At 40.3% G+C, this 14145-nt stretch overlaps 1 protein-coding gene across 1 annotated transcript in view; it reads left to right on the top strand.

The window, feature by feature from the left end:
* Positions 1 to 4478: 4478 nt before the first annotated feature.
* stab2 (stabilin 2) overlaps positions 4479 to 14145 on the top strand; it is a 93768-nt gene continuing 84101 nt past the window's right edge. Inside the window, exons 1-2 of the mRNA XM_085769422.1 lie at positions 4479 to 4601; positions 10919 to 11159. Coding sequence (XP_085625548.1) covers positions 4512 to 4601; positions 10919 to 11159 — 331 coding nt within the window. The 5' untranslated portion in view covers positions 4479 to 4511. The remainder of the gene's footprint in view (positions 4602 to 10918; positions 11160 to 14145) is intronic.

The following is a 14145-nucleotide window of genomic DNA, read 5'->3' as shown; positions in this document are numbered from 1 at the left end:
TAACCAGCCGTCATTTGGATCAACTGGCCGTATATTTGGGATCTAAACAGTTACTTTCTCGCATGAAAAAATATTAAAACTTAATAAAGTGACGTAATAACAGCGCTAGAGCAGGAAATAAAACAGCTTTTCACCTGTTTTACAGCCACCGCTGCCGGCTGCCGCAAGATGCATTCTGGGAAACTTTTCATACCCCTCCGTTTGGAGTGTGCCTCTGAAAAGTCTCCGTTTGGAGGGGTATGTAGCCCCACCACTTGCCCCTACCCCTCTGTCCTAACGGGGATTGGGACACCCCTACCCCTACACGTGAACGTGCAAAACGGAGGGGTAGGGTTAAGTGGTAGGGCCGAGGGGGGAAATGGGATTGGGCCCAAGAATACAGCTCTACATGGAGCACACAGGGATCTTTTCTTTTTAGACAAATTATACAAAACATAGTTTTCTGGGTCAAATAAATACCTGTTTTATTTCACAGTAAGTACACAGCTTTGGTTTACCCCAAATATCTGATGCCCATCTATCTTTACTTTGTTGGAGAATCATTTCTTTTAATACGTTTACAGTTTTTCTCAATTGCTAAAACACTAAACCCTGTTGTCTGAACCAAATTCTCAGTTGCCTGAACCCACTGATTGAATCAGTCTCTTTTGGCAAAACCATCAGCACTTTTCACCTGTTTAGACACAACTTATCAACACATTTTCATTGTGATGCACCTGTGTTGCATAATGCTGAGCACAGGTGGCAAAAGTCAAACACAAGTAAAGCACAAGTTTCACCGGTTGAACACAACAACTCAAAATTGATAACACTTGTGTCCAATGATGTGAGGGCACATATACTGTAGCTAGTTCAGGATGAAGTCCTGTGGCCTGATCCAGTACAGAGAAATGATGCTGTGGCTGAGTTGTGCACTTCTCATTTCTATATTTTTGTACTTTATTTTTACGTAGGCTTACTGTGTACAAGTACTAAATGCACAAGATTTCTGTTTTTGAACTTCTTTTTTTTTTTTACTATGTACAAGTGCTAAATGCACAGGTTTTTTGTTTTGCAAGAGGAGAAGATGAGAGGCGACAGGGTGAAGGAAGAAAGGATGAGGGAGGGAGGGAGGGAGGGATGAAGTGGGAAGAAAAAAGAAGGAAGGAAAAGGGGATGAAATGGACGTGGGGAGGGAAGGAGGAGGGTGAAAGAAAGGGAAGGAGAGAAGTGCTACAGTGTAAATGCAGGTTTTTTGTTTTGCAACATTTAGCTACAGTGAACAATAAACATTTATTTCTACAGCTTCATGTGCTGAGCGTTGTGTTTTCTATTTGTCTATGTAGTGTTTAGTGGCTGCTCAGTAGTGGTTTTAATTTTGATTTGACAACATAGTTCAGTTTTGGGCACCAGATTGAACTGTTTTGAGGTGAAAGTTTGGTTTTGCAAGAAGAGTCTGAGGTTTTGTGAATGTAGCTTGAAAATTTGGGGTTTGTGTTCACAGTTTAGAGAAAAGGAGAGAAGCTTTCGAGAAATGTGTCTTAGCAATCGAGAAAAACTGTAATATGTATATATATGTGTGTGTGTGTGTGTGTGTGTGTGTGTGTGTGTCTGCTCTAATGCGAGTCAGAGTGGGTTCATCTTCCAGATGTTGAACAGTGTCACATCTGTCTGGACTGATGGTGAACATGTGATTTATGAGAAGGTTGGAACAAAAAACAAAGACGACTCCTGTTCACACCGACAGTCAGCACAAACTGCTGTGTGTGTGTGTCTGTGTGTGTGTGTGTGTGTGTGTGTGTGTGTGTGTGTGTGTGTGTGTGTGTGTGTGTGTGTGTCTGTGTGTGTGTCTTATCAGCGGTGTGTGATGACAGAGCAGAAAGTTTCAGGAAAGAGAAAAGAGCAACAGATTCTTATTTACAGTCCAGGATTTCCTGCTATTCACACACACACACACACACACACACACACACACACACACACACACACACACACACACACAGACACACACACACACACACACACACACACACACACACACACACACACAGCAGGTCATTACAGAGTGAAGCTGTGTTGTTGTAAACTCGTTGTCATTTCTACTGTGTTGAGTCGACTCAGTTTGTGATGATGTGGTTTTTATTTATTTATTTAATAAAGTTAAATTTAAATTTAAATAAAGTTTAAAGGGATAGTTCAACATGTTGTCATATTGGCCCATCGCCATGTTTGGACCATCTTAAGTATTTTAAACATGTATGTGTGATCTATAAATCTCTACACGGCCCTGGAAGACTAGATAAAAACATACAGATAGTATAGTAGTAGAGTATAGGGAGTAGAGCTACCACAAAACGGGACTGTGAGGTACAATTTAGACGCACAACATTTTCCCAAAACGTGTTATCAATCCTAGGATGTTCAGAATGGAACAAGTTACCCATTAATATTAGAGAGCGTCCGACTTTTAGGACTTTTAAAGCACAACTCACAGACTGGATATTAGACAAACTAACCTGTGAGCACCTGTAGTCATGATTGCACCCTGACTACACTATAGCACACGCACCGGCCATAGACAATAGACATACACCTGCACACACAAGAAAGACCCAGATTAAACACGACTACAGGTGCTCACAAGTTTCTTTGTCTAATATCCAGTCTGTAAGTTGTGCTTTAAAAGTCCTAAAAGTCAGACGCTCTCTAATAATAATGTGTAGCTTGTTCCATTCTAAACATCCTAGGATTGATAACACGTTTAGAGAAAATGTTGTGCGTCTAAATTGTACCTCACAGTCCCGTCTTGTGGTAGCTCTGCTCCCTCTATACTGTATATTCCTATCTGGATGTTTCTTTATATTCTCTTCCAGGGCCGTGTAGAGATTTATAGATCGCACATACGTGTTTAATCTGGGTCTTTCTTGTGTGTGCAGTTGTGTGTCTATTGTCTATGGCCGGTGCGTGTGCTATAGTGTAGTCAGGGTGCAACATGTAACCATGCTCAGTCTGGTTACAGCAGCGTATCTAGTCTCAGCGTGTTTCCAGTCCTCCTGCAGTCATTAAATCTACTTGTTTTGTCATCTATCGGTCCTCTGTCTTTATGGACTTTTTATCAATCAATCAATCAATCAATCAGGCTTTATTTGTATAGCACTTTTCATGCCCATGGCAGCTCAAAGTGCTTTACATGTTAAAAACAAGCAATATAGGGGACACATATTGGGAGACATAGGGAACACATGTTAGGGAGACAAACATAGATTCGCAAACACATACACATTCACACAATCATTTTAGAACATTGGATTTTATCTAATACTCACTCATTTGCAGTGGGGAAAAACACTAAATAAAATGAAGTAAAATAAATAAAATTGAGAAGACGAGAAAGACACTAGGTAAAATGAAATAAGATAGATAGAATGAGAAGATAAGAGAGATACTATATCAAATGAGGTAAAATAGATAAAAAGAGAAGACCAGAAAGACACTAGGTAAAAATAAGCAGATGTAGTGGGATAAAATAGAGAAAAGAATGGGTGAATTAAAATAGAATAAAAAAGATAATAATAGTAAACAAATAAATAAGAAAATAAGATAAATTAAATTAAATGCATGTTTCAGAATAATAGAAATAAAAATTTTATGTCCATTGTTGTCTTGTTTGGGGACTACAGATGAAATTTAGCAGCAGTGATAAGTCCGGTGTATTTACACTGGGTACTACTCATGTACTCAGTGTCCATTAATATGCACTGTCCCGTCTAAATAAACACATAAATAAAAGAAATTTAAAAAATCCCTATAGTCATAGCAGTAGGTTCGTTACCTTTAATTGTCGGTGCAAGCTGTTTTTAGAACGGCGGAGCAGAGCCGTGAGCTGCTCAGAGCTACGCTACGGAGGCTCATTATGGGATTTCTCGGTTGGTTTCCCTCATCAAACTCATCAAATACACAATCCAACAACTCCACAACGCTCTGGTGGACAAGTTGTGAGCTGCACATTCACCACGCTATGAGATAATAACACAACGTTACCACACAGAGTTGTTTCAGAGGGAAATTCATGTAAAACCACTGATGCACGTTGCCTTCAGGGACAGTTTTTCATCATCAGTCTCTGCATTTCCCTCTGAAACAATGTTTATTGGAGTTGTTGGATTGTGTATTTGATGAGGGAAACCAAGAAATCCCATAATGAGCCTCCGTAGCGTAGCTCTGAGCAGCTCACGGCTCTGCTCCGCCGTTCTAAAAACAGCTTGCACCGACAATTAAAGGTAATGAACCTTTACTGCGATGACTATAGGGGTTATTATGGCAATGGGCCGGTTTGACAAAAATGTTGAACTGGAGTAAAAGAACAACTGAGTCAGCAGTTTTAATTGGGGGGCGGGGGGGGTCACAGGAAACACAGGAGGAAGAGGAAGAGGAGGGGGGAGAGGGGGGGAGGAAGGGGGGGGCAGTGAAAAGAGTGGGACAGAGAGAGACGAGGACAGAGCAGAGGAACCAGAGGAACCAGAGGAGGAGACATGGACGACGGCTGCAGGTCCAAGCTGCTGCTGGCTTCACTCATCATGATGATGATGATGATGATGACCAAGGCTTCAGCTGCGTCACAGGTAACGTCACTCATTCATTCATTCATTCATTCATTCAGACGTGGATTCTTTACTTTACTTTACTTTACTTTATTGTTTTATTGTGCGTGGACAGTCCCAATTATAATCAACTGCATCAGATACAGTAAAAAGGGCTTTAGCTTTAGCCAGCAGGTTAATATCCTGCTGTAGTCCCCGGCCACATGACAATGGGCATCCTAAAAAATAACAATATATTACAACACAATGATTAAAAAGAATCACTACAGATAGGATAGAACAGGTAGGCATCAGTACAACCATGCAGAGACAGCACATAGAAACATACAAGAGCAGCACATGCAACATACCAGTAATCACACACAATAGGCTACACTGCAAAAACTCAAAATCTTACCAAGAATATTTGTCTTATTTCTAGTCAAAACAAATCTCATTCTACTTAAAATCAGACTCATCACATAAAAAGCAGCTTGTTTTCAGACACTTTTTACTTCTTTCAAGCAGATTTTCACTTGAAATAAGTAGAAAAATCTGACAATGGAGCAAGTTTTTCTTTCTTATTACAAACACAAAAAACTTGCTTTCACTGGCAGATTTTTCTACTTATTTCAAGTGAAAATGAGTTTGAAACAAGTGAAAATGATCTAAAAACAAGTTCATTTTTAGGTGATGAGTCTTATTTTAAGTGGAAAGAGATTAGTTTTGACTAGAAATGAGACATTTTGATGAGAAATAAGACAAATATTCTTGGAAAGATGAAGAGTTTTTGCAGTGTGACTGTACATCAGCACATAGCTACTGTACTACACATTCTGGGATGCAGACAGACAGGGCTGCATGCAGACATCACATAGACAGATAAAACACAGACAGGCAGCATGATCATGACGCAAATAGCACAATATCTTAGTGGGTACAGGTGTAGTTATGAGCGAGCCATGTTTTTAGTTTGGATGTAAATGTACAGTATGTACACTGCAAAAACTCAAAATCTTTACAAGAATATTTGTCTTATTTCTTGTCCAAATGTCTCATTTCTAGTCAAAACTAATCTCTTTCCACTCAAAATAAGACTCATCACCTAAAAAATGAACTTGGTTTTAGATCATTTTCACTTGTTTCAATCAAATTTTCACTTGAAATAAGTAGAAAAATCGGCCAGTGAAAGCAGGTTTTTTGTGCTTGTAATAAGAAAGAAAAACTTGCTCCACTATCAGATTTTTCTACTTATTTCAAGTGAAAATATGTTGAAACAAGTGAAAATGATCTAAAAACAAGTTCATTTTTAGGTGATGAGTCTTATTTTAAGTGAAAGAATTTAGTTTAGACCAGAAATGAGACATTTTGACAAGAAATAAGACAAATATTCTTGGTAAGATTTTCAGTTTTTTGCAGTGTATGTGTTTCTTTAATATGGGTGGGAAGTGAGTTCCAGTGTTGTGATGCTTTAACAGGAAATGATAGCTGGCCAAATGTACTTTTCCTGAATGGGACTGTTGAGTCACCACGAGTGGCGCTTCTAGTGATCAGACCAGTGTTGTTGTGTTGGTTTATGAATGAGTTCAGTGGTGGAGGAGCTAAACCATGCAGGGTTTTAAAGACCAGACAGATGTTCCTGTATTTTATGACATCCATCCCAGCTCTGAAGCTGATGTTTGTTTGTGTAAGATGAAGATTCAGGTTCAGTTGGTCTTAAAGGTTCAGTGTCACCGGACAAAACTGCTTCACACTGCAAACATTCAATATCTTACCAAGAATATTTGCCTTATTTCTAGTCAAAATGTCGTTTCTAGTCAAAATAAATCTCATTCTACTTAAAATAAGACTCATCACATTTAAAAAGTAGCTTGTTTTCAGACACTTTTTGCTTTTTTCAAGCAAATTTTCCACTTTAAATAAGTAGAAAAATCTGACAGTGGATCAAGTTTTTCTTTCTTATTACAAGCACAAAAAAACTGCTTTCACTGGCAGATTTTTCTACTTATTTCATGTGAAAATTAGTTTGAAACAAGTGAAAATGATCTAAAAACAAGTTAATTTTTAGGTGATGAGTCTTATTTTAAGCGGAAATAGATTAGTTTTGACTAGAAATTAGACATTTTGACAAGAAATAAGACAAATATTCTTGGAAAGATTTTGAGTTTTTGCAGTGCATGAAGACCGACTTTACAAACTATGAACTCGAACCCAGGGGACAAAGCAAAAAAAACAACAGACATGGAGCGTTGTAAAAGGTTTGACAGCAGAACTTGAAGGATTAAAACCTGGGTGGACAACCCGGTCAACTAGCTGCTGGAAAGCTACAGGGGACAAAACCCCTTTCTGGGGTCATTCTGCTGGTGAAATGATGTAAATGTAAATATTTAGCTACTACAATGGCATAAATAGTCATACAACTATAACATTTGGCAGAGAGTATCTTGACACATAGGGGGAGGCAGGAAAAAAAGATTCTGGGGTTTGTTGCAACTCGATTTTAAGATATCACCTTCAACATCCCAAAAAAGACAAAAAAAAAAGTACTGTTCGCCTGACAAATTCTCATGAAATTCTTATTTTTCAGCACTTTATGGAGAATATCTATGCTTAACATGTATATAGAAAACTTCCTTAATTCATCAGCTTCCATTTGAGTGATCTGATTGATGTGATCAGATCAATCACGGATCAGATCAGTGGAGGAAGTTGATCTTCAGTTGTTAAAGGGAACATACGTATTATAGCTGCTCATTTCTGCTCCTTGATGTCTAAGAGTCATGTTAGTAACGTGCTTCGGTCAGAAAAACCAACAGACTGAGGTTTCTCTACACACCAGTTTCACAGCCCTGCTCTAAACGCTCGGTTTAGAGTCTTAGCTCTGGTATCTGAGGTAACCATGGTAGCGAGGGCTTGGATATTCAAATCACCCGGCTTGTGATGTAATAAGCCGGGTGAAATGAAAACGGCTTGTTAAGAGACACATTTTCTGACTATGGCAGTTTACAAAATGTTGACGTAGTCGTCAGAACTGACGTTTAAGGGGCGAGGAGCTCAACTTCCTTTCTTCTTCTTCGCATCGTAATTGCACTGATCAATAAGCACTTTGTGATATCCTATGTACTTGAATATTCCGCACTTTATGTAAAACTCATGCATTTGATTACTTTTTTTTTTTTTAAACAATATATTTATTAACATTTTCTTACATACACATACACTTGTATTACATATGCAGTTATATCAATATGTAGATCTGTGCTCCATTAATGAAGGCACCTGTTATGGTACAAGTGTTGTAGAAAGAACAAAACCGAACAAACAAACATTACATACACATCACAAACATCCACTTCTCAGCCATAAAACATTTTGTACATAATTTAAGGGCTTAATACAATTGCGCGTATTTGAACTCATTAATTCTGTTACAAGGTTTACATGACTACTTATTCCTCTTCATTGTCATTTGCTAAATCGATACAATTAACAAACACATTAAACGGTTTCCATATCACTCTCTCCAAAGGAAAGGTTGTCAGCATCTGTTTCACCCAATACGTAACACTTGGTCTGCTGATCTTTTTCCAAAACATTGCAATGGATCTTTTGGCCCTGAGCTAAATCTGGTGTATTTACATTTTTTATAATGTTCATTAATATGCAAAGTCCCGTCACAAATAAACAATAAATGAAATGAAATGAATGTAACAGACACATATCTATTATTATTCGTTCACTTTTACTGTACTTATGACCTTTTGGGTAAAGACCTAAGATAAAGAATGTAGGATCCATTGGAATGTTTTTTGAAATCATTTTTCCTATTGCTCTTTTAACCTCTTCCCAAAAAGATTGTATCTTACTGCATTGCCACATACAATGGAATAATGTCCCCTTCGCCTCAGTGCCATTTGATTACTTATTTATTTCACTCGAATACTTCACTCCTTTAATTACTTAGAAACATCTTAGCGCACTTCAGCTAGGCTTTTAAAACTGTCATGTTGTTATGTAGCCTACTTATGTAGGATTACTAATTGCCATGTTTGTCGCAACCGTTTGTCTGTCAAATTGTTATGTGGCTACTTACGTAAGACAGGACTACAGATGGAAATTAGCGGCTCCGCTAAATCTGGTGCAGCCATCTTTTTATTGTCTCAATAATTAATGTCACTGCACACTGTCCTTTTTAAATAAATAAACTAAACTAAACTAGGAGGCACTCCGGATACGCAAATACACATTATAGGCTACTAAAGCAGTGAAAAAGTGAGTTTTGCATGATATGTCCCCTTTAATGTCAGAAACAAAACCACATTTGTTATGGATCTGATCAGTGATCAATGGTTTCTTCATTGATCAGCTGTGAATGGAGATTTCAATCCTCTGTTTCACACTAAATAGTCTGTTAGTTGCTGGACGTCTCAGGACAGAGTTGGTCCACGTTGGTCCAGGACCGGTGTGTGTGTGTGTGTGTGTGTGTGTGTGTGTGTGTGTGACAGCTTCCTGCAGCTCAGATGCAGCTGATAACAGTTTGACCATCAGCCACTTCCTGTTTACACACACACAAACACTTTGATGGTTCAGAGTCCGAGCCGAGACTCCAACTCACTCAGTGTCCTAGACTAACTTGAATTTCCCTGCTAGGGATGAATAAATAAATAAAGTATTCTCTATCTCTATCTATCCCTCCGCGCTGTGTGGAGGGATACGGAGTGAGTTGGTTAGTTCCAGACAACAACCAAATATTTGACATATTTGGTAAAAAAGGAACACAATGGTTACTTTTCCTGGTAATTAGTTACTTTTATAATGTAGTAATTCAGTTACTAACTCAGTTACTTTTTGGGGAAGGTAATCTAGTAACAATAACTAACTACTTTTTTAAAAGAATAGTTCACCCAAAATTGAAATTTCCTTCATTATCTCCTCCCCCTCATGTGGACTAAGGGCTGGGAGAAGTTTCAGAGTCCTCCGTGGCTTCTCTGAGTTACAGGGGGTCTCGGCGTAGCAGTGCATGTCCATATGACGGTTGCTAATGGATACCAACTGTCTTCGTAACAAAAAGACACACCAAAAAACATCCAAATACCTCCATGCTGCTCGTATGTAATGTCCGTCTGGTATTGAAGCCCCGACATGAGAAATTGTCCCGAAAAAAATTAAATGAGTCTGTTTCAAGCTTGTTTTGTAGCGGAAGCTAAGAGGAGCTTCGAGAAGCTTCCGCTTCCGCTTGTGTGATGTGCACTTTAGGGCCTTATGCAGTATTATCTAGCACTTATATTCATATAGGGCATCGTGCAACACAACCTGGTAGCTATGCACTGCTGCACTTCAGCACTCGTCACTTTAACCCAGCACTTATGCACTTTATCTCCCACACAAAAACAATAAATCTTACCAAGAATATTTATCTTATTTCAAGTCAAAACAATTCACATTATACCTAAAATAAGACTTGTCACATTAAAAAGCAGCTTGTTTTTAGACACTTTTTACTTCTTTCAAGCAGATTTTCACTTGCTTCTCGAAGCTCTCAAAGCTTGCTTCTCGAAGCTCCTCTTCCCAGTTGGACGGACCAGGAAGAGGAGCTTCGAGAAGCTTCCGCTACAAAACAAGTTTGAAATATAGACTTATTTAATTTTTTTCGGGACAATTTCTCATGTCGGGGCTTCAATACAAGAGGGACATTACATACGAGCAGCATGGAGGTATCTGGATGTTTTTTGTTGTGTCTTTTTGTTAAGAAGACAGTTGGTATCCATTTGCAACCGTTATATGGACATGCACTGCTACGCCGAGACCCCCTGTAACTCAGAGAAGCCACGGAGGACTCTGAAACTTCTCCCAGCCCTTAGTCCACATGAGGGGGAGGAGATCATGAGGGAAAAACTCAAAATATTTCCAAGAATATTTGTCTTATTTCTTGTCAAAATGTCTCATTTCTAGTCAAAACTAATCTCTTTCCACTTAAAATAAGACTCATCACCTAAAAATGAACTTGTTTTTAGATCATTTTCACTTGTTTCAAACACATTTTCACTTTACTGTAAATAAGTAGAAAAATCTGCCAGTGAAAGCAGGTTTTTTGTGCTTGTAATAAGGACACTATCAGATTATTTTAAGTGAAAATCTGCTTGAAAGAAGGAAAAAGTGTCTAAAAACAAGCTGCTTTTTAATGTGATGAGTCTTATTTTAAGTAGAATGAGATTAGTTTTGACTAGAAATGACATTTTGACAAAAAATAAGACAAATATTCTTGGTATGATATTTGATTTTTTGCAGTGTATCCCTTTAAAAACCCCTAACCCTAACCTGGGTCGTGTGTTGTTTGTTGTTGTGTTGTGTTTTGTCAGAACTTCTGCTCCAACCAGACGGTCCTGAGGACTCGGACCATGTGCCGGTCCTGCAGCGTCAGCCTGTTGATCCCGTGTCCGTTCGGGTACAGACTGACCCCCGGGTCGACCGCCAAGGACTGCGAGTACCAGATCAGGACGGCCAGCCTCACCCTGGCCATCGGCGGCTGCTCCTCAGAGTGCTACAGGCAGCTGGAGATCAAGAGCTGCTGCCCCGGCTACTGGGGACCGGACTGTCTCGGTGAGGACGCACACCTGTCCACATCTGTCCACATCTGTCCACATCTGTCCACATCTGTTACGTAACACCTATCCACAATGTCCACACTGTCCACACCTATCCACATAACAGTCAGACTAAAGCTGCGTTCACATGTGCCCAATTCCAATTCTATTTTTCATCCCTAGCCCTTAACCCTTGCCCTTGAAATGGAGCTACAAGGGGCAAGGGTTAAAGGTCAACCCCTACGAACTGGGACACCACTTCAACAATCACATGCGTCATCAGTCTCTGCTGGCTTTCATATAAGCAGATGTGACGAGCTTTTACCACAAATCCTCTATTCAGAACCACGTTAAAGCAGATATCATCGGCACGGCCGTTTCAGCTAATGCTGTGTTCAAGGCAGGCTTTTGAAACCGTAAGTTACAGCTTCAAGTCACAACTACGACTTGGTAGCGTTCCAGGTAACCCCTAGCTTGTGTTTTTACCGTCCTGTTGTCTGTGAAAGTTCCCTATAACGGCCACTCGTAACTTCCGACCCGTGAACTCGTACCAGATCGAACTGGTATGACTTCACAGGAAGGAAAAACACAAAGTACGAGTTTCCTTGAACGCACCATGAGTTAGCAGCCCCCGCCCTTGTCAGGCATCAATTGGTCCTCGTGCTACGTCACCACATTCACGCGCATCCCTTGGCTGCACACACAGCCCTTCATGCCGTTCTCTCCCCTCATTGGATAACACTTGTATCCCACAAGGAAAATTTTCTCCTCGGGTTACAGCAGAGCAGAGTGACGGAGAGACTCGTGTTTAGGCTGAAATACTTCATGTAAGTGATTGCTGACGGAAAATAGGACTATTTAGGTCTTATATTAACAAAAACATTCCACTGATATCTGCTTTAACTTAATAAAATAAAATGAAATGTAATGAAGACTGATCGGTTCATTGTAAAACATTTATTTATTGATGTAAACGTGGTGATTTCTTTATGTAGGCTCCAGAGCCCCCAGGCAGCGCTGCTCTTCTGTCCAATACACACATGAAGCTTCACTTTTAATTCAAACAAATTAATGCCACAATTGTTACATTTTCATCAATGAGACCAACATTTATCTCCTAAAAATAATGTAACCATCCGGTGGTAAACCTCTATAAACGTGTGGGTAAGGTAATTAGCGATGGTTTTCTCCCCCGGGATGATGACGGAGGTTGGCCGGCTGACCAGCTCTCTGGACGGGTGGTGTCTCTGTGACGACACGTTGATCTGCTCCAACGTGGAGCTTCACTTCTCCCAAAAACACCGGAGCAAACGTCTAAACAGCCTCATGTGGATAAACCCACCGCACATTGGGATCTAAACAGCTACTTTCTCTCATGAAAAAATATTAAAACTTAACAAAATGACGTAATAACAGCAGCGCTACAGCCAGAAATAAAACAGCTGCCGGTTGCCGCAAGATGCATTCTGGGAAACTTGCCATAGCCCTCGGTCCGTAGTGTGCCCCTGAAAAATCTCCGTTTCGAGGGCGAGATAGCCAGACCACTTCCCCCTAACCCTCGTCTGAACCAGAATTGGGACCCCTACCACTTCATGTGAACGCGCAAAACGAAGGGTTAGGGCCACGGGCTCTAGGGCTAAGGGGGGACTGGAATTCACCCATGGAGTCCGGTAAATGGCAGATGGCACGCCGGACTCCATGTTAGTGAACGAGAGAATGACGGTAAAACTTGGGGAAGCACGGCAAAAAATACCGTCGCCGGCAACGAGGTCCCGAGTTCAAATATTTTAAATGGACTTGGAATTATATAGCGCTGTTCTAGTCTCTTGGACCACTCAAAGCACTTTACCCTTTCACACACATACATACAGCACTGGGCATAGTGCAGGGAACTAAGCATTCACACACATTCTTACAGGGGCAAGTGTGGGTTCAGTGTCTTGCCCAATAGTGGGGCGGATTAGCTCAATATTTTACACCAATCGTTCACTTTGTGATAAAAGCATGAAATTTGGTGGATGTGTTGGTGAATATGTTTCAAACAAATCTGGATATTGGGCCACCTCAAAAGCGCCCCCTAGTGGCCGTGGCAGCCATTTGTTATGCGAATAAATGACTGATGAATATAAACTGCCCTTTTAATAATACCAACTGGTGATGTATTGTATATTGTTGGAAAGCCTGATTAGTCACCTTTACAACGAGGTGCAGCTTGTAAGGATCGTGCATTCATGGAATGAGTAACGGGGCTAAACGTGTGGGTAGCGCACCCCAAAAATGTGCATCCCCTGTGGGGCGGATTAGCTCAATAAATCACAAGAATTGTTTATTTTGTGGTAGAAGCACAACATTTGGTGGAGGTGTTGGTGGATATGTTTCAAACATTTTTGGTTTTTAAGGACCCTTAAGATGTCTACTTAAGATTTTTGCTTGTAGTTGACCCGGGCAACAAGCAAAAATAAACAATTGTTAAATAAACAATTCTTGTGATTTATTGAGCTAATCTGCCCCATAGGGGATGCACATTGTTGGGGGGCGCTACCCACACGTTTAGCCCCGTTAGTCATTCCATGAACGCACGATCCTTACAAGCTGTACCTCGTTGTAAAGGTGACTAATCAGGCTTTCCAACAATATACAATACATCACCAGTTGGTATTATTAAAAGGGCAGTTTATATTCATCATTCATTTATTCGCATAACAAATGGCTGCCACGGCCACTAGGGGGCGCTTTTGAGGTGGCCCGATATCCAGATTTGTTTGAAACATATTCACCAACACATCCACCAAATTTCATGCTTTTATCACAAAGTGAACGATTGTTTAGCTAATCCGCCCCACTACAAGGACACTTTGACATGTCGACACTAGAGGAGCCTGGAATCGAACCACCGACCTGCCGGTTAGTGGACGACACGCTGTACCTCCTGAGCCACAGCCGCCCACTTTTGCCGTCTGCTGCGACGGTAAACTCAACGAGTGTGTTGACGTTGCCATAGC

Source organism: Trachurus japonicus, chromosome 23 (assembly GCF_045865225.1).
Source record: "Trachurus japonicus isolate A0001 chromosome 23, Traja_1.0".
Classification (NCBI taxonomy): domain Eukaryota; kingdom Metazoa; phylum Chordata; class Actinopteri; order Carangiformes; family Carangidae; genus Trachurus; species Trachurus japonicus.
The sequence above is the reverse complement of the archived record's forward strand: the minus strand, read 5'-3'. Positions and strand labels throughout refer to the sequence as shown.